Source organism: Amphiura filiformis, chromosome 4 (genome assembly GCF_039555335.1).
Source record: "Amphiura filiformis chromosome 4, Afil_fr2py, whole genome shotgun sequence".
NCBI lineage: Eukaryota > Metazoa > Echinodermata > Ophiuroidea > Amphilepidida > Amphiuridae > Amphiura > Amphiura filiformis.
The window spans coordinates 34,513,465-34,533,620 of NC_092631.1; the positions used below are offsets into that span (position 1 = coordinate 34,513,465).

A 20,156-nucleotide genomic window follows, 5' to 3' on the forward strand; every position below is an offset into this window, starting at 1 on the left:
TAGGCATAAAATGTTTAATAAATGGGTGTATTTATACAGCGCCTTTCACATGTGCACATGCATCAAAGAGCTTTACATTTATTCCGCTGTCGTAAGAATATGTCAGCTGCCATACAATACCCAAGGCATGCTCATACCTTTGGCCGGCGCTCAATGGACAATATTCCTAACAGCTCCCCATTTCATCCCTGCTTAGAGAGAGGCAGGTATAAGCGCCTTGCCCAAGAGCACAACACGATGGCACCGCCGGGGCTCGAACTCGCAATCCACCGATTATCCCAGGCAAAAATTTAGGCATGAGTCATGCCCATGAACATGCCAAGATCTTGCCATGAATATGCCAAGAACATGCCCTATTTTCGCTAGCAACGGGCATGAATTTTCATGAATTTGGGAAAATTTGATGGGTTGTTCATGCTCACCCATGAATATGCATGCCCTTGCATGCTTTTTTTTGTCATGCGTGTAGTCAAAGCCTTGACATGTTCAGGGCATGTTCATGGGTTACTCATGGGCATGAATCGCGGTCAATGTCAAATTCTCTCTACTTTCATGCCCATAAATGCCTTATTCATGGGTAACTCATGGCATGAATCATGGTCAATGTCAAATTTTCTCTACTTCCATGCCCATTAATTTTTATTCAAGGGCGTCAATTACAATTTTAATGGGTTCAAATTTAACGACCCATGAATCCTTGATAGAGGATTTTCATGCCATATACAAAACAAAAGAATCAGAATGTCTTGCCATGCTCATGGCATGAACATGCCATGTTCATGGCATGATTTGCATAGCAACCAGTAGCGAATTTTGGGAATACCCATGAATTATTTTTGCCTGGGAGAGCCCGTGCCGCTGCGCCACTGTGCCCTGTAAAAATGTTCGCAATTCTAATTGAAATTTTAGTGTCTTTAAAAAGAGCGGTATTGTATTCAATCACTTATAGTGCAGGGCAAAACATTCAAATATTGTTTTCAACTATCGCTTTGGTAATTAAACCTGTTACATCACTACTTCTTCGGCGAATAGGCCTCGGTCAGGTCTACACCACGAAATTCCCTAGTCTTGAGTTCCAGTTCCCCTGATTCAGTCACGGTATAGTGGTTTTCAAAACGTAAGCCGAAATTCGTAAGGCGTATTAATATTATGCATTGTTTGTGGGGCAAAAACGGAATTAAAAAGACATCCTTATGTATCATATGTTTTTTACACTGTTATACTTACACACACTCCCCTACACAAGGCGCATAGCGCCAATATTTTCGCGTAAAACTCAATGAGACCATTTTCCCTTCATACAATACATGCTATACATGTATAATCTTATAAGAAATTTTTACTGTCGACACATTCATAAAACTGATCACCAAATTTCATCATTTCTGCTGAAACATCTCAGTGGATTGATTGATTGATTGATTGATTGATTGATTGATTGATTGATTGATTGATTGATTGATTGAATAATTGTTAAATATTGACATTGTTTTTATCCGAATCATTTTAGTGTCACTATGTCGCAGAAGCTAACAAAAAGTTACATCCATGTGCTAGATAAAGCACCGTTTTCGGGTAAGAGCGTTGGGCAGAGATTCAACGAAATGGCTAATCAGAACCCGGCCAAAGAGATGTATGTATTTTATGCAGATAACGAACGAAAAACGTTTCGACAAATGCAAGAAGAAGTAAGTATAACATGTATAATGTTAATTTGTTGTCACAATACTAAGATATAAATAATTAAATGAGCTTGTCTCTCAAAGATCTCACTGCTTATTGTTTCCATTTACACGTTTTCTACATAAGATCATTTGTCCTTTTTTCTGCTGGCAATTTGCGTTTCAGGCGGGAAGTTTATGCCTAGCTTGGCGCCAACCCGCCATCTGATTAAAATTGATAGGGGCTTGACATTAAAAAAAATCCTTTAAAGATGATATGCAGCGAGATTAATTTTTAATTGTATGGGGAATATTTGGGTAAACTTTGTTTACTAAATCATGAATTGACTAATTCTATGTCCTTACGTATGTTATAATTTTAGGGGATCGAGCACTCACGCATTACTTCATCTACTCCTTCGTCTTCCTTATTAGTGCCTCCCTCCTATATATGAGTATTATCGCACTGCGTTCAGACAAGCTGTACTTTTATTTTACTCTGGAACCTAGAGTAGATGAGTGTAGTTTTGAAGTACAGTCAACAGTACCGGGATGATCCCCTGCTCTGTGATGGCCTGTGATGTTCTTTAACGTGCACACTGCATTAATGACAGAAATACATGTACACGGGACCGACGGCTTAAAGTGCCCTCCGAAGCACTAAGCATGTAGAGTGAAATGCCTTGCTCAAGGACACAAAGAGCCAGCGGAGTACAGGCGGACCTCAGATTCGAACCTTCGACCCTTGGATACACAGTCCAACGCCTTAACTGCAAGGCCACGCTCCCCCACTTAAATGTGTATTAAATATGTACGTGCGCACTTGAATTAACTGTTACCCAAAAGTCATTTATTTCTAAATATTTACATAACGATCCGATATACAATGTGAAAAAATTCTACCAGTGATAAATCATACACCCAAATTTCTAAAAAAAGTAAACTAGACCATTAATTATCGCTCGTATTTTGCTTTAAAAAATCATAACAGAGTCAGCAGTTTGCTGGCGGTTTGCTGAAGTTTGGTTTGAAGAAAGGAGATACGCTAGGAATTTGGGGTGGAAACCATTACGAGTGGCTACTGGCATACCTAGCCTCACTGCAAATTGGTGTTATCACGGTAGGTGGGTGTTTGTGGGATGTGCCGAGGTGTAGGGATGGTGTGTGGAGAGGTTTGTGCATGGCGTAGGGGGCAGGGGTATGTTTTTCAAATCAAGTCAGAGTGTGTTTTTATTCTCCACAACGATGTGCGATTCTCGGCTGCGATTTGCAGCAAGAGTTATTAGTTGTGTTCTGTTAAACGTAAAGTGGGATAATTTTGTTGCACCTAAAACGTCAAACTATATCTCGGACTTGGTTAAAATGTTTGTTAGTGAAAATATCTGGTGCAATAAAAATTCTCTTTTTTTTCCCCTCAAGGTTAATATGAGGATGGACTTTCCATTGAGTGTTCAGCAAAAAGTCATTCAAAGGGTAACGTATTACTGGCGCAAATAGATCACATGTGTACAACATAATCAAAACATCTTCAATTGAAACTAAGGACGTATTTTTGAAAGTGAAGGCAAAACCATATTCACGGTACAACATAAGCTGGGTTCATCCATTAACTGCCAACTATAACAGAAGCATAGAAGAAGACAAACAAACATACCGACAGACAAATTAAAGAACAACCATCGAATATTCGTCGTGAAATTTCACTGTTCTCTCTCTTTCTAGCTCGGAATGAAAGTCGTCGTTTTGATGAGATCACCGTCTGATATGTGTGACAGAGCCAGTCAAATTATACCAGAGTTACTGACAAATTCTGCCGATAATCTCAGTTGCCAAATGTAAGATTAAAAAGAAAAAACTTTATCTCCCTTTCCTCTTCCTTCGTTCCCTATTTTTTCAAACGTAACAATTTAGGCCTAGATGCAAAGTCAATATTAACTCAAAAACTAATACTAACTGTAGAGGGCGACGACCCCCGGGGCGACGATATGCTTTATTTTCGCGTAATGCATTTCAAGAGCTAAGTTGTGGCGATGTGCTTTCATGCTGAATTACGGCGATGATGCCGCTTGGTTCATATTATACATAATTACAACTTATTATGCAGTATATCAATTGCTGAATACTAGTTACTCTTCGATATTCTACTGTTCATTTATTTTGTCTGTTTACTAAATCTATAGCACACCAAGCTTGAAGCATGTTATAAACGCAGGAAGCAATCAATACAAGTGAGTAATACGTTATCATTTGTTTTTCTAGTGTCAAGCTGAATAGCCATTTTTTACTACATAAATTTGAAAATAGAATTTATATTTTTCATTATCGTAATAAAATAGCTGTCAAAGAAAAACCTATCGGTATTATAAGGATAACGATATATCACATAAATAATATGTGCTGTATAATATGACGTCACACCTTATATTTCCTGTGTGATCAACTTCATGAAATACCATCGCCGACAGAATTGTATTCTGACTGATTTTGTGAATCAGAATAATATTGTTCGTCATCAAATCAACAGTGTTAGTGGAGCAGCGTTCTACCGACATATCCAGCAGCGACAGACGCAACGAAAATTTTAGCCAATGCGGAAGACGTTGGCTGAAAATTAACCGCTACGTCTGTCACAATGGTAAAACGCCTGCAAGACGTCCACGGCTAGAATATAGTCCGACGTTTTGCAGGCGTTGTTTCGTTGCGTGAGACGTGGTGTTTTCAGTGTTGTACTTCTCCGCAGCGAGTTACCGTAGTCCATTGCGACGTTTGGTTTTTTTTCCGCTCAGTTTTTTTGGGGACCTTTTTTCAAAGACATTTTTGACGTCTTCGGCAGCAATAAAATGCCCGTAGGATGTCTGACTATATGTTGACTTTAAAGGTGAGAGTCCGACATCTTAAGGGCGTTTTTCCGTTATGACAAACCCGGCGTCTAATTTTCAGCAGAAAATATCCATAAAGTTAACAAAGCCATAAACCAAATAAGAAAATTATTTATTTTGCGCGGAAGTAACGGACGGTCACAACGGACAACCAAAAATCGGTGCAGAAAATAGGAAACGCGACGTCTGACGTAACCATGGTAACAGAAGAACTATGGTTTGGTCTTTAAAATCAAAAATTTATGTAGTCCGACAAACGCCGCGTGTTCTGTTTTCTGGTGCGATCGTTACGATAAGCCGCCGTATTATTCAGACGTCTTGCAATTGCAGAGGGCCTAAGTAAAGTGAAATATCGGTAAATGATATCAGAATGATCTTAATGATTCAATTGCTATTTCGCTTTATTATGATCTTTCATCTCTTTTTAATTTTAAGAGGGATGATTTCATTGACGGATTTCATGGAAATGGGCAAAGGATTTGACAGAAGTACAGTCACTAACGCTATAGACCGAGTTGATTTTGACGATCCTATAAGCGTTACATTCACTTCGGTAAGAATTATAAAGAACTTTCTCAACTTACTTTCTAAAACAAGTCACAGGCTTTTCCTTATAGCAGCAATATACAGAATTATCTAGAACTGACCCAGTTCCTTGGATTGCGACGCCCTTGAATACCACGCGCAGCTGAGAAGGAGTTTTAATAATCATGGAGACATAACAGATTACGTAACGCATTGTTCTTTTGATGCTGATTTGATTTACCGACAAGATATTCATCCAGTGGTACCTTATATTTCGGACAAAAGGGTGCCAACTTTAAATTTGGTAATTGACCTGACAGCACAGCAGGACCCCATCCAACCCAGGTCATGGATCAGACGCGGATCAATACGAGCCAGAAAGGGGGGGTGCTACTAGAGAGAGTTCCAAATTTCTTACAAATAGCCGCTAAACGGCCATCGCGTCGCGCTTTCGCGACGCAAGGGTTTGTCTGAGGTGGATGTGCACTCTTGAGAAGGTCCAAATTTTGCGTTTATATTGTATACAAATTTGTTGGAAAATATTTGAAAAATTGTTGAAATAAAAGACAAATTGCAGGTATTTCGTGGACCATTTTTCACTAGTTTTTGCTAAAAACCAAATATGTACGGGTATCCAAGATGATTGGAAATGCTCTCCGTCAGAACTTGTTCAAAATGAAGGCCGACTTGAAGCCATTGTGTTGACCATTTTTACACTATTATGAATAGCCTATGCTAGGTGTCAAAAACAGAAGCGAAAAGAGTACACATGAGGCTGTTGTCTGCGCCTGCTTCAGTATCATCAGTATGCCCCCTATAACCCTCATTGCTTCCCCTCAATTAAGAAAGATCGGTTACACCACTTAGGGTAATCATGCCTTAATTTAGGGAAATCGTGACAACTTTGTTGGTTTGACGAGGATAAGAAGGATCCTCGGCCGGGGAAGGGGTCCAACCGAGCACCATATGCTCGGTTTGACGGCCTGCCGAGGATACATCTTGACAGACATTACGACTCTAATGGTCTGTTGCCCATTTCTCACGCAAATTGCAAACCAATATTTTTAATCCCCCAGGGTTCAACTGGATTTCCCAAAGGTGTGATCCATACACACAGATCAGTGTTGATGATTCCAGAGGCTGTCTCCCGATTTGAGGAAGATGCAGACGGAAATCCCATACATTTTGTGAGTTGTAGTAAATATTCTGTCACATAAACACCCCGATAAACACCCCTAATTAATTTCAAGACATGCTTTGTCACCTAATTTTTTCTATTCGATCTATCACTCAAAGACCTTAATTTTTCAAATTGAATAGCAATTTTCATTTATCACTGATTTTGTTACTTATTTGTAAATAGCCAAGCCGTTTGAAGCCATTTAGACTATGTTCGAGCATTCTGTGGGGCTATAATTTTCTCACCCAATGCCCTCACAATGTAGGTCCGTTTCTCACTCACTGACCTCGTATTTACTCTTACGGAATGATACTACTGTGAAAGTGATAGTCTTACACCTGTATCCATTCCATGTAACATACACATTTACATTTTATAGTACACGACGTCAACCCACAGGCCTCTACACACTTTTACAGATTTTTGCTTACCACTGCGGCCCAAGACTCACCTTGTAAACCATTATGCAAACAATCATGGATGCAGCTCAATATAGGCGCAGTCTCCTAGTCTACCCACATAACCATCGCAACCAGCGTCAGCTATAAAAAAAAAAACACAATTGGGCAGTAGTTCCTTTCCATGGAAATTTCAAGAATGTTGCCCTATCAACTGTGCTAAATTGACTGCCATATTTTTAAAGTCCCCAAATATGTGTACATATCTTTATACTCAGTCATCCAGGTATGCCTTGATCATGTCGTTTGGGGGCATGGGTGCACAGGCGGGAGCCATACTGCCCATGGTTAAAGGAGATACTACTATCATTGTGGGACCTACTTACGATGCACAACTATTGGCAAATGTTATCCACGATGAAAGGTAAGAACATTTTCAAAAAGCGAGGTGTTGTACTATTTTTTTTAAAGAGAGAAAGCGTAAGGGAATGAATGAAAATGAAATGAAAATAGAGAGGATAAAAAAAGAAAGAAAAAAAGAAAGAAAGAAAGAAAGAACATGTTGAAAATTTGCCGACGAACGCGACGAATAATTGCGGCCGTCTGCGGTCGCTAACGGATTCGTCAGCGACAACTAACGGCAGCACACGGTGAGTGACGGTAAATTCAAAATTGCAATTCGCAGCTTAACGTCGCTTGCCGTTCACCCCTATTCGTCATAGTGTGACCGGGCCTTAAGGAAGAAAGAAAGAAAGAAAGAAACAACGACAAGACGTACAGGACGAGTGAGAAATATTTATTTGTTTTACAATAAGATGATTTTAAAGAAGCAGAGCGTTGTTTAATACAAAAATAATAAACCACTGCTTCAACATTACACTACTTCGTAGAACATTTTTGTTTTCCTCTATGTTTGCTTGGGCAAGTGTCTCTGAGTACCACCACTTTTTCTGGGCAGTTTTTATTCCAAGAGTACTGGCGGGATGGCCGCGCCTCGCGCTGGCCCCCTACGAGCTGAGTAAATGGAAAAGATCGCTAAAACGGGAAGAATCACTAAACAGTATGTGTATGGCGATTGATACCAGACTAATTGCTATTGGCCAAAGGATCTTGATAGTCTGTGTAGTTTTGAGCTTGACATTCTGAGCAAAGTCCAATGACCTTTTCCCACTAAATTAGGGTAGTCTAGATTCGCTCTATACGTACTGTTACTCTGTCCAATTTGATTTGTACGAATGTAGTGCATGTGAACGGAAATCTCTTAAATTATAATGGGATCTCACATCAAATTTTCGTAAATTTAATATGCATTTGACGAAAACCTACATTATAACACCCTCCCTTATAATTATAAACCATGAAGCGCTTTACGCGATTTGACTTCTATAATCATCATAATATGAAAGGAATCGTTCAAAGTTATTCTTGATTATTGTTTTCGTTGTTTTATAGAGTTACTGGATCCGCGATGCTCATTCACCACTTGAACGACATTTTGAGTTTGCCAAATTTCGACGATTATGATTTTTCATCTTTTCAAGCTTGTGAGTATTCAATCGTGCCAATAACATGTTAATTCATAAGCATGTAAACAGAAGTGGTGAGAATTGAGAGAGACAGGCAGAGAAGGGGGAGAGGGGGGAGAAAAGCGCCATTAACTTCTGGTTTAGCCAGACCCACGGCAATCTGTACAAACTGCATACCGATAATATGTATTATGGCTCCCTCCTCGTAATATTTCCTTAAGATCACCTTTTTGGACCATCGCTTATTGAGTCACCTTTTTAAATTTAGCCCCCCCCCCCCCCCTTTTGCAACTGTGATGCACAACCATAATCAGTAATGAAAATATAAACAGATTAAGGTAACCCTACCACACACTTTGTTTCTAAAAGGTAAGTAAGCGACCTATGAAAAAGATGCTTGCTTAGAACTTATTTCATTAATTATACCAGCTTATTACATGTTCATAGTGACCGTTTTATCTGAGCATGACAAGCTCTTCCACCAGCCTTTACACCAGGTCTTGTTCTCACACTGGCCCACACTGGCCTTTGCAAATTTAGTTCTCTCAGTGATAGTATAGGTCTAATCACTATAGCGGGCTACTTGGCAAAAAAAGTAGGTAAACTTGGTCAGAATTAATAAAGGTAGCAAAATATATACTAGAAATAGATGATTATTTTGCAAGTCCTTATTTGCAAAATGTTCTCCGATGGAATCCCTGCCACTTACCCTCCAGCGAAAATGCCGTCCCTGGAGCACTGGCGTTCTGTGGAGTTCTGTTTCCGCATCTGTTAATTCTCTTTGAAACAGGTAGAATGGACACTGTAAACTTTTTTTGTAAGGGATGCACCATTAGATATTATCGGGAGGGGGGGGGTAGGCAGTTGTATTTTTATTCTTCAATTTTAATGTATATCTTTATACAGAGCTAGGTAGGGGTTTTTTTTTACTCATCAGTAAGGCAAAATGTCTTTTTTTTTACTCATCAGTGAGGCAAAATATATTTTTCAAAAAAGTCCCTAGCCTCCCCAATAATATCTAATGGTGCGTAAGTCCTACCCTCTTATTTGCAAACTGTTCTTTGATGGTACCTCATCCCCACTCCTGAAGGTGCCACCCTGGGGTACCAGAGTTGTGTTTCCGCGTCTGATAATCCTCATTGAGAGAGGTCGAATGATCACTCTAAATTATTTTGTTTGAACATATTTTGATACCTTTCATTTATACAGGTATAGCAGGTGGCAGCATCATTCCTAATTCATTACGCCAAAGAGCCACAAAGATCACTAAACATTTATTGGTATGTTAATTCCCACAACTATACATAAATAATACTTGATGTTCAATACCCAAAGGTTGTTAAGTGGGCGCGAAGTAAAAGTCAGGTTGCAGGTTAACATACGTTTTGGTCATTATGTCTTCAAATATTATGAGACAGCACAACTTTTTGCCAAAACACTTGTCTTTTTTTTTCACTTGTTTAAATATATTTGTTTACGTACGTGTAGCTAGGATACGGTGGTACAGAGGGATTTGGAGCCATGCAATCACCCACAGATCCGATTGAAATTCTACACAGCGCTGGATACGTTCCTGTGGATGGTTCGGAGGTAAGTTTCATTTTTCATATTATATCTTGGGGTGATAACTCGTCTTCATATATAACAGCATGCGTGATTGGTCGATAGGCTGGCATAAATTAGGGGTTCATTCATATATTTTCATGACTTAACGGTTGTGGTACGAGGGCATAAACAAACATTTAGTCATGAAAATATATGAATGAACCCCGTTCATACATACCAGAACATTTTGTGATTAAAAATCACGAATCATTAAAAGCCGAATTTCCTTCGTTTTCCCTACCCCGCGATCGCACATCCGGGTCACCGGGCATAAAGGTTGTTTATGTCCGGCTCTCGACCAATCACGCGCGCCGTTATATAGCGCGTATATATGAACAACGTTTATGCCAGGCTTTCCGGTCGTAAACAAGCCGCGTTAGAATCGATGGACGCTCACGAGTAAGATATAAGCACGTATTCAAGCGAGCTATTTACGCAAAGTGCGAATGATGTACGCGAATTTCGCGCGAGTCCAAACACGATGGACTGAGCATGTTAATATTTTCTCACTATTTGCGATGGAAAAACTTTCAAACAGGATAAGGAACTGGTAGTTTTTAGTATAAAATGATGGTATTTTTAGTTGTGGAGGAAAATAACAGCAAGCAGAATGTTGCGTATGTATGAACGCATATATTTTCATGACTAAACGTTGTTTACGCCCTCGGGCTAAAGCCCTCGGGCATAAACAATCGTTTAATCATGAATATATATGAGTGAACCCCTAAATGATCATGCACCGTATATGATACTGACGAATCCCAACTGACTATAAACCAGTCACGTTGTATATAATGACTATAAAGGGCCACTGTATTGATAGTCAAAAACCATTTGGTAGTCAAAAACTTTTCTTTAGTTTAAATCTATTTAATCATTCGGCAAATACATCAACATATTAAATACCAAAAAAAAAAAAAAAAAACCAGAATAATTAGATCTGCTTAACAGTCGTCAACAAGCTCTGAGCGCACACATAACAAGAGTATGATAAATATACTGTCACCACAAGGTGCACTGCACAGCTCTCCAAAAACTGGTTATAATATATAGAGACGGTTTATAGCAGTCATCTATTCATCGATATGCGGAATTCACAATAATAAGTTGTGGATATCACCCCAATGTGATTGTTATGAAGTTGCCACTGGTGGTATTTTTGCTTGAGTGTTCAGTGTTCATTATTTCACGATATTATAACAGTAGAGGTAGAAGAAAATTCAAACCGGAGCAATGCTCACGTGGTGAAGTCTAATGCATGGTAACACATTTAAAAGTTTTTGCTAAAACATATATTGATTTTTAACAAGAAGCCTAAATCATGAAATGATTCTAACTATACCATAAACAGATGAAGATTATTGATGATGACGGTCAGATCCTACCAATCAATGAGATTGGAGAAATCTGCTATAGAGGTCGGTCGTTGTTTTTATATTACTGGGGAGAAGAAGAGAAGACAAAAGCAGCAAAGAAACCGAATGGATGGTACCACACAGGGTAAGATAAATAACACAATTTATGCCTTTCCACGTGATGATTTTCGGTTCAAGTGTCGACGTCAGTTATGCTCTGTACTATTTCACATTATTCTTTATCAGATTTTACAAATGATGTTTGAATATTATGGTGATTAAATTACAATTACGTATTTTTAAAAAGAAACCATAGCAGGATCTGAAATTGGCTGCATGAACTCACTGTCACATGCTATATCAATGATAGTGAGTAGCAAATGAGGCATGTCGATGATAAACTAGAACAAGTTGCATGGTGCTTAAAAAGCGTGTTTGGAAAAAGTATTTCAAGTTCTTAGACAAACGTCAAATTGTGTCAAAATCAGGATCATTTTTTGTTTCCATTCTCTAATGAATCCAATAAGTCTAAGTCTAATTCTGTTAATGTTTTATTCATTTAACATTTTAGGGACTTGGGAACATTAGATGAAAGTGGGTACCTTCGGGTTGTCGGAAGAAAAGCGGTAATGTACAAATTTAACACAATACAGACCACAAAAGAAAAAAGGTACCAGTTATGTTCACCCCTGTATATCCAAACCAAAGACAAAATTAAAACAAGCAGCCATTACGTCTCATTACGTGCACCCTTTAGCTTTACTTTAAGACCACAATTGATGAAATCGGAATCGGTTGAGAATATAAAGAAACGGTGGTCGAGAACCCAATGAAGGGACGAAATCAAAGTTGCTTTGTTTTTCAATGGAAAGCACGGCGCTCGTTCTGTTGTTAGAGAACGCTCTTTGTACAAATCAATATGGCATCCAATGGATCTGCATCTTTTGAATTTGCATCTTCCTTGGCATTTGGGATCACCGTGTCTTTATTTCTTAACCGATTTCAACGAATGAGGTCCTAAATTCGAGCTAAAAGTTGCAGCTATTGGATGCAAGTTTTGATTATGACATATCCGTCTTTGTTTAGGATATAGGGTGACAATAACTGATACATCAATTATTTTGCGGTCTCATGATCTTTCATCAGATACCATTCCATATAACATTGTACAATGCTCATTCCACAGGTAACCTTCGTTCATCCAATGACATGATACTAAGCTGTAAAACAAATCGTTGTATAGGATTTATCCCCGGGGGGCACTCAACTTTGGAAGTGACGGTATGTGCCTGTCAATAGGCCCCCTCTTTTGAAGTCGACTATACCCGATGACCCCCTTTTTTAAAAGCCATACCCGATGACCCCCCTATTTTTTAGTTGTGGCTACCCAATGACCCCCTTTTTTTGGTTGAGGCTACCCAATGACCCCTTTTTTTTCTAGAATAGCATCATCAAAATGGAACAAAAAAATGCCGAAACTGTCAAATTTTGCTCAATTTTTTTCAAAATTATGCCGAAATTTTCAAAATTATGCCGAAATTTTCAAAATTTTGCTCCATTTTTTCAAAATTTTCTACCCGATGACCCTTTTTTAAATCTTATACTCGATGACCCCTTTTTTCAAAATATTGTACCCAATGACCCCTTTTTTTTTTTTTTTTTACCCAATGACCCCTTTTTTAAAATATCGCTTTGTACCCGATAGGCCCCTACTTCGCGACTCCGGTAGGCACATACCCGTCACTTCCAAAGTTGAGTGCCCCCGGGGATTTATCTGTAACTTTGTATGGTTTGGAACAACCTCCCGCTTTCCATCGAAAGCCCATTCATAGTCATCTTCACAAACAAGTTGTTCACTTAAATAGAGTGTTTTTATTATGATTGCTAATTTTCATTTTGTGTTTGGTATTTTCATGCCCTAGGTAGAAGTTGCCCCTTGAATCTTTAAGCATTAGAAATCTATCATCTGACTATAATAGTTCTGTATATAGGGATGCCTAGGGGTGTGTATGTTGGAGTCTATTGCCATTTCTTTTAGTACCCATTTTGGTCTGTATACAACATGTACAATTGGGCTATTCGAGAGGCTAATTACAACTAATAAACTGATAATCATATAGTCTAATGTACATTTAGTCTAATGTTGTTTGGCCCAATAACCAGTATGTCTACTAACATGACTAACCACATAGACTAGTTACCATTTGGTCTAATAACCATTTGGTCTAATAACTGTTTGGTCTAACAATCGTATAGTCTAATAACGAGTTGTAATGAGACAAGAATGTGTAATGAGACGAACGCTTGTAAAAGAACCGTACGTACTACATTTATCAAATCTTATGCATAATTTCCCCGAAATTTTCAGTTGAATTAGTATTTATTTTATTGTTTATAATGAAGAAGAATAAGACATGCGGCCTGCGGGTATTTTGCCGGGCCATTTGTTCTTCTTTACAATTCTAACATTAAAACAAAGTTGGTTTTCCTGGTTTTGTCATATGCACATAAGAGTTATGTGGAATACCACATAAGCCTATTATATTGTCTATGGAACCCCTAGGGCAGATGCGCCCTCCTTAAAACCAGGGTAACCCCTGCCCCTACATAGCCTCACACGTGCTATTAGACAAATCGGTTGGTAGGCCAATTGGTTCGTAGACTAAATGCTTGTTAGACCAAATAGTTTGTACATCAAATGGGTATTAAACCAAATGGCTATTAGACTTCATAGACCAGATGGTTATTAGACCAAATGGTTATTGGATTAATGATTTTAGACTTATTGATTATTAGATTAAATGATTTTTGGTCGAAAAGTTTATCAGACAAAATGGTTATTGGTTCAAATGATTATTGTGGGTTTAGATCAAATGGATGTAGACGAAATGGGTATTAGACTAAATGGTATTAGACCAAATGGCAACTTACCACCCATATGTTGGTAGGTGTTTGGAAGTGTGTATAGGTGTGTAGCCTTTAAAACCAGTTCAGAATTCGAGATCATTAAATCTTTATACAGGAACGCATCATCAAAGAAGGGATCAACATAGCGCCTGGTAACTTGGAGAAAGTCTTAGACGAACATCCTGCAGTCAGTAATGTCATGGTAAGAAGTTGCATAATTACGAACATTACATAACTATAAACTGCCCTTTGTATGGTACTAACGGTAGAGGGCGACGTTGTCGCTGTATTTTCAGTGCAAAGCTCTCGGCGAATCACGTCAGTCATGTTACAGGTATAATAAGAGTGCTTTGTGGTATAATCTGGATTTCGTCTCCATGCGTAAATCATGATGATTACGCCTAATGTTAAACCTCCTATAGTAATGCAATAATTCAGTAAATCTGGTTGAAAGTAATTCAAGATTCCCAAAATTTTGTCTCTTGACTATAAACTCACACAATTTCCTCCCTCCCCCGAATTTCACTCCTTTATAACAACACCCATCATCTTTTGTCCTGCATTTGAGCTACATTTTAATGTCGAATTTTGTTCAATTAGGTTGTAGGAGTTCCTGATGAGCGGACTTCTGAAGAAGTGTGCGCCTGTATCAGGTAAAAAAAAGACGTTTAAGAATTGCTCAATCATATTTATTATAAATTATACATAGTATGTATTTAAACCGATGAACATCCATGATCATTTTCTTGCTATGGATATCAATAATAAATGTTCATGTTATAATTTGTTTGCTTTATTTACTTTTTTTATATATTATTTATTTCATCATTTTTTTTCAGACGTCATCCTCTTGCCAAAGTTACCTCAGATGAGTTGAAGGAATTTTGCAGAGGCAAGGTGGGTCAGTTTTAGACAAAAATATACTAAAACAAATATAAACACTAAAAACTGGAAATGTGCGCATGTATAATATAGTAATATTTAAATGTATGAACAATGGAGCGTGATGATGTTTAAAATGATAATTCTATTTTTTGATGTAATCATCTTCTTGTTTTTAGGTATCCGATTTTCTTGTTCCAAAGTACATACTCTTCATGGAGGATGCCTTTCCAACAACGGAGACGGGCAAAGTAAGTAATCTTTATACTCAACGTATATATGAATTGATCTCAATTTTTATCAACAAAGACAAGGGACTGGTATATCGATATGCTTGAGCGAAGTGCATACAACTATACTACACTGTTCAATAGCCTTATTGTGACGTGGCGGGAGTTTTAATTATAAGCAAGAGCCCTGAACAAAATATGATGTTCTTGCATACTGCCAGTCAAGGAACAATGCGAATTGTGATAATGCGCGCGCATACTACCAGACAATGACGTCAGAAGTCAACTCATCTATATTGAAATACGCATGTCTTTGTTTAAATGGTTGCTCCGTGCAAAGACAAGTGTGATTGTCAAAACCGACAATAATTAAATATCATTTTTTATAGACCCTCAACTGGAACACAATAATTTGACTAAAAATGATTATTATCTATCTGTGCGTTTTTTCCAGTTTAACAGAAGGAAGATTGCTGAACAAGCTAAAACAATACTTGGATTATAGGACTGAGAAATTGTCAAGAGAAATGTATAAATGAGTCATAATTAACACTAGATTTATGATGATAATTACAAAACTGAATTTAATGATGACCTCCCAGGACAACACATTCAAGATGTTAACAAAAATAATTACCGGCACTCCGGCCATATTCAAGGATTAAGGTCAACACAGTGGTCAAATTTCAAAGTTGCTCAAATCTGGTTGACAAGCAGACCAAATTATTTCTCTCATTGCAAGGATTCAGAAAAGGTATAGTTTGACCTACCTGTGACATACCGTTCTCGAGTTACAAGCAAAAAGGTCACATTTTGGGTCGTGGTCATTTTGTTTAGCCACACAGGTACAAGATTAAAAATGTTCCGATTTAAACGATTTAATCTCTATTACAGCCTATTGACCACAACCTATGCTGTAATGTTTCCTAGGTAACGTGCAGTTTAAGTACATATCATTAGATTTATAAAATTTACTTCGAGAACTGTAAATAAAAAATATCGAAAATATCAATTTTTAAAAATTTGACATAAAATTTGTATTATACACCGAATTTCAACAACAACAAAAAATCAAAAATTATTTCATATCAAAAGGATATTCCTCGTTTTCAGAAAAGCCATTTGGTATGTCCGATGTGGTCTCATGACACACAAAAAATATGTACCAGGAGGTAGGCCCTAAGTGGTGTTGACAATGACGACAAACCTGAAGGAGATGCATTTCTGCAGGGCATGGCATCCTAGTATTACGTAACAAACCGGAAGATGTAGTTTAAGTCTAGACAATAGGCGGATTAGCGGCCATTTTGTCTTCTACATGATTTTATTCACGTGTCCTTATACTTTAGTACACAAGTATATAAGTTAACAGGTTTACAATTTTAAAATTATATTTTGTGTATACAATATATTCTGTAGTAAATCGATCAAATGACGGTGATTGTTCAGGTATTATATGCGTGATAGAATTAAATTGTCTGACCAGCTAGTATTCTCCTCCGCTGTCATTGTGATTCCAGTCACTCCACGTACCGTGTTGCGAAGGTGGAGGAGACTAAAGCTGTATAAACGGAAACGGAAGGGGTTAAAAATGATGTAGTTTAAGTCGAACAATAGCGTGACGTAGTTTCCGGCATTGTTCCTATGCACTTTCACCCTCCTGATTTCTGTAACGCCTCCTCTACGTTTCACTTCCCCCCCCCCCCATCAATTTTGTACCTGTGATCCATTATTTCTAGGCAAAAATTCACGGTTAACAGGGGAGACTCCTCGTCCATTGTTGGTAAAATTGTTCAAACCTTGGCCGACCCCTTAATGAATAAGATTCTCGTTAAATAAAGGGCAATGCTTGATTTTAAAAATAGCTTTAAATGGTTGCAGATAAAGAATTTCGACTCTCACATCAACCGTGTCAATCAAACTAGGCACTTTTAGAAAGTAAAGGTTTTACAAGTAAACTTTAAGTAATTGTTGCAGACAAAGAATTTCGACACTCACGTCCACTGTGTCAATCAAAATAGACACAAGAAAATCGAAAAACGCCAGTTAAGCTTCCATACCATATCAATTTGTAAGCGCTCTTTTTTTAAAAGTCATAGTTCATTGAATTTACAACCGTATGACAAATAGTAACTTTTTGCACAAGATTTGCAATATAAAGAAAATTGACCATTGTTCATTCTAGTGACTCTAGTATATGGACAATATCTATATATAAGTGTGCTTTTTCATTTAATGACATAAAATTTGAAAAATATTGTAAGGAACACGTAAGGTTTTGACTTTTAACACCTACATTTTCGTCAAAGATGTGTTTTCAACAGATTTTCCACAATCGCCTTGCTATAACATTGAATATTGTGTTATCTGTTGACCTAGTGACTAAAAGGTGTTTTTAGGGGAAGTGTTAGCTTTCGTTTGATATAAATAAAATTCTGATTGAATGAAGGGGGCACTTCAGGTGTATCGAGGTGGAAACTGCGCATGATGGTTTATAAAAGAATCGTTTTTGTATAGAGACCTTTCATTATGTTAGTCCTTTTCCGATATGTGAATTATCTCTTTCTTACCAAAGCTTTTAGATTTAATGCATTTTGAGCAGCACGTGGCTTTAAAACAACCTCAGAAATAACGAATTTTTGAGAAATAGCATCAAGTGTTATTGATTTATAAGCTATTTTAAAACAACTTAACACAACTTTTCTATTCCAAGTGCAAGGTAAAATCCAATTAGGATCACGTAGTATCTGTTATCAGCAAGTTTTAATACTTCTATTCTTTTGTTCCATGATATTTTTCACTTCATACACAATTTACTATCTAAAATCATGCTAAATGCTATTTGGTGTCATAAATCATAATATTTATAATAAAATTCGAAAATTGTAAGTAAAATTTAAAAAAAAAACAAGAATTGTCTTTTTAAAAAAGGCAACACAGTTTATACTAAATTAGTTTAGTATTGAATTCAATGGCTAAGCTAATGGGTTAATATTGGTAGGTAAAGGGGGTAACCTACTAATATCATATCTTTATGTCTGTGAGCTAATTTTGAGCAATTGATTAAAACACACACCACACTAATGTAAATGGAAAAGTGCAAAAGACATTAGTCTAAAGAATATTAGGATATTTTCAATGTATAGGCAAAATGTAACCAAGAATGTAAGCCATGTGGGATTAGAGTATAATAAGGCCAGTTGCTCTGATGTGTTTAAGAAATACTGGGTCAAAGTATGGACTTGCAAAGGCTTTTATAACTGCATCTGTGATATATCATAAGCTTTAAAATGGTATATCCTTTGACTTCAACGATATTGTTGAATTGTACTTCTTTTCCAAAATGGTATACCTTTTTCGGTTCTACATGTGTCTCTTTTCCCACATTGCTGGTAATAAATATCAAACAGTCAGTCATAATTGGCGGTCATTTCGAATCAACCCCAAGCTAACGAGTTTCAGGAATGTCCTCTCAATGTTAATATTGTTGGTTATACATACCTAGACAAAATACAATGCTTTGTAAGTAAACCCACCACTTGAACAGGATTTAGCCAAAGCAAACAAAGACTAGAGATATTTAAAAATTCTATAGAGATAGATAGAAGCCAATATTAGCCTCTTCAGCAATAGGATTATTGATTGGTTTAAAATGTGTTTGACTAACGCTGTCAAAATGAGATACAATTATAGCACTAACTTGAGGTACCTATAATACGACCTTCATGCACATTTTACACTGTAACTCAGAATTTAATTTAGGACATTTACGGCTCATTCGTAGTGTAAGGTCACATATTGTGATGTGTATTATATTTAACAGCAATTTAGTAAACATACAAGAAACAAACGTATTTATTTTAATCAAATTTTAAAAAATCAGAAATTTAGACTAGGGGAAAAATAGACTCGCCCAACTCACGCTCGCCCAATCAGAATTACGACCGGGATATTTATATATATCAAACGTTAGTGATAGAGGATGTAAATTCGTTTTGTTATGTCGATGTGCACGTTTATGATTCGTTCCGTCCAACTACTTTCTGTCAAATACCAGCCTCATAAAACACTGTACTTCAATGACTCGTTAGTTGAAAAGTACCTAGCTTGTCGTAAAATACCACCGACATGTCGGACAGATGACTCGAGATATTTTAGATGATCTGATTGTGAATTTCTAGATGAGGTTATAGACAAAGCGCCTAAATAAGATGGATTTCAAAACTATTTTCTTGGTTGTTGAGTTCTATTTCCAGTGAACATTGATGTATATTGATTTAACTAGCGATAGCCTGCGACAGCCTTCTCGTTATTTCCATCTTTTTCACCGTTTCAGTTATATTGATATTATATGGAAAATAATTGGCGGAAGAGCACATAGCATGCTTGTGCTGAAAAAGGTTTTTTCTTGGATAATTGTTGAGTTCCATTTCCAGTGAACAACCATCTATCTACATTGATTTCAACTACCGACAGAATATCGTTTTTGTATGATATGCCCATGAGTCAAATAGCATCAGCGTTACCGTTTATACGATTACCATATTTTCGCCATTTGTATTGCCAATTGTGGGCAGAAGAGCACTTGTCCTGCATGAACAGAACGGTATCGGTTACTTCTCTTAGCAGTTCAACGAACTTAACCAACTTTCTACCGAGCAGTTGAGGATGAAGTACAATGATGCAAGAGTGGTGAAATGAACTGAGTCATATTTTGTTTTGAATTTCCTGGTTGTTTATTAAATTAAGTAAAGTTTATCGTCTCCGAACGTGTGGTTACAGAAAGGTACTCGTGGTCTGTTAAGCATTGTAAGAACGAAAATAAGTATACAGTGTATTTGATATTCCGGATTTGCTCTGAATAAATACTTCTATGGGCCATTGTCATGTTCTCTATGACAAGCTATGATTTTCTTCCGTAATTCTTGAAAAAAAAAACTTTTATGATCTCATAATCTGCATTTACTTGAACAGCAAACAAATGGACATGAACACTGATAAACTTCAA

The 20,156-nt window shown here is 37.3% G+C and overlaps 1 protein-coding gene and 1 long non-coding RNA gene across 2 annotated transcripts; both read left to right on the plus strand.

Annotated features, from left to right (window-relative positions):
* Window positions 1-3,110: 3,110 nt before the first annotated feature.
* Window positions 3,111-3,879, plus strand: LOC140149799 (uncharacterized). Its single transcript, XR_011858733.1, has 3 exons — window positions 3,111-3,134; window positions 3,384-3,496; window positions 3,842-3,879. It is a non-coding gene; the product is annotated as an uncharacterized lncRNA (long non-coding RNA).
* A 4,333-nt stretch (window positions 3,880-8,212) lies between these two features.
* Window positions 8,213-15,703, plus strand: LOC140150155 (medium-chain acyl-CoA ligase ACSF2, mitochondrial-like). Its single transcript, XM_072172159.1, has 10 exons — window positions 8,213-8,243; window positions 9,379-9,449; window positions 9,658-9,759; window positions 11,126-11,274; window positions 11,701-11,755; window positions 14,152-14,238; window positions 14,637-14,689; window positions 14,876-14,933; window positions 15,098-15,169; window positions 15,603-15,703. Exons 1-10 carry the CDS (start codon window positions 8,213-8,215, stop codon window positions 15,651-15,653), a joined length of 729 nt encoding a protein of 242 aa, XP_072028260.1. The 3' UTR covers window positions 15,654-15,703.
* Window positions 15,704-20,156: the final 4,453 nt, after the last annotated feature.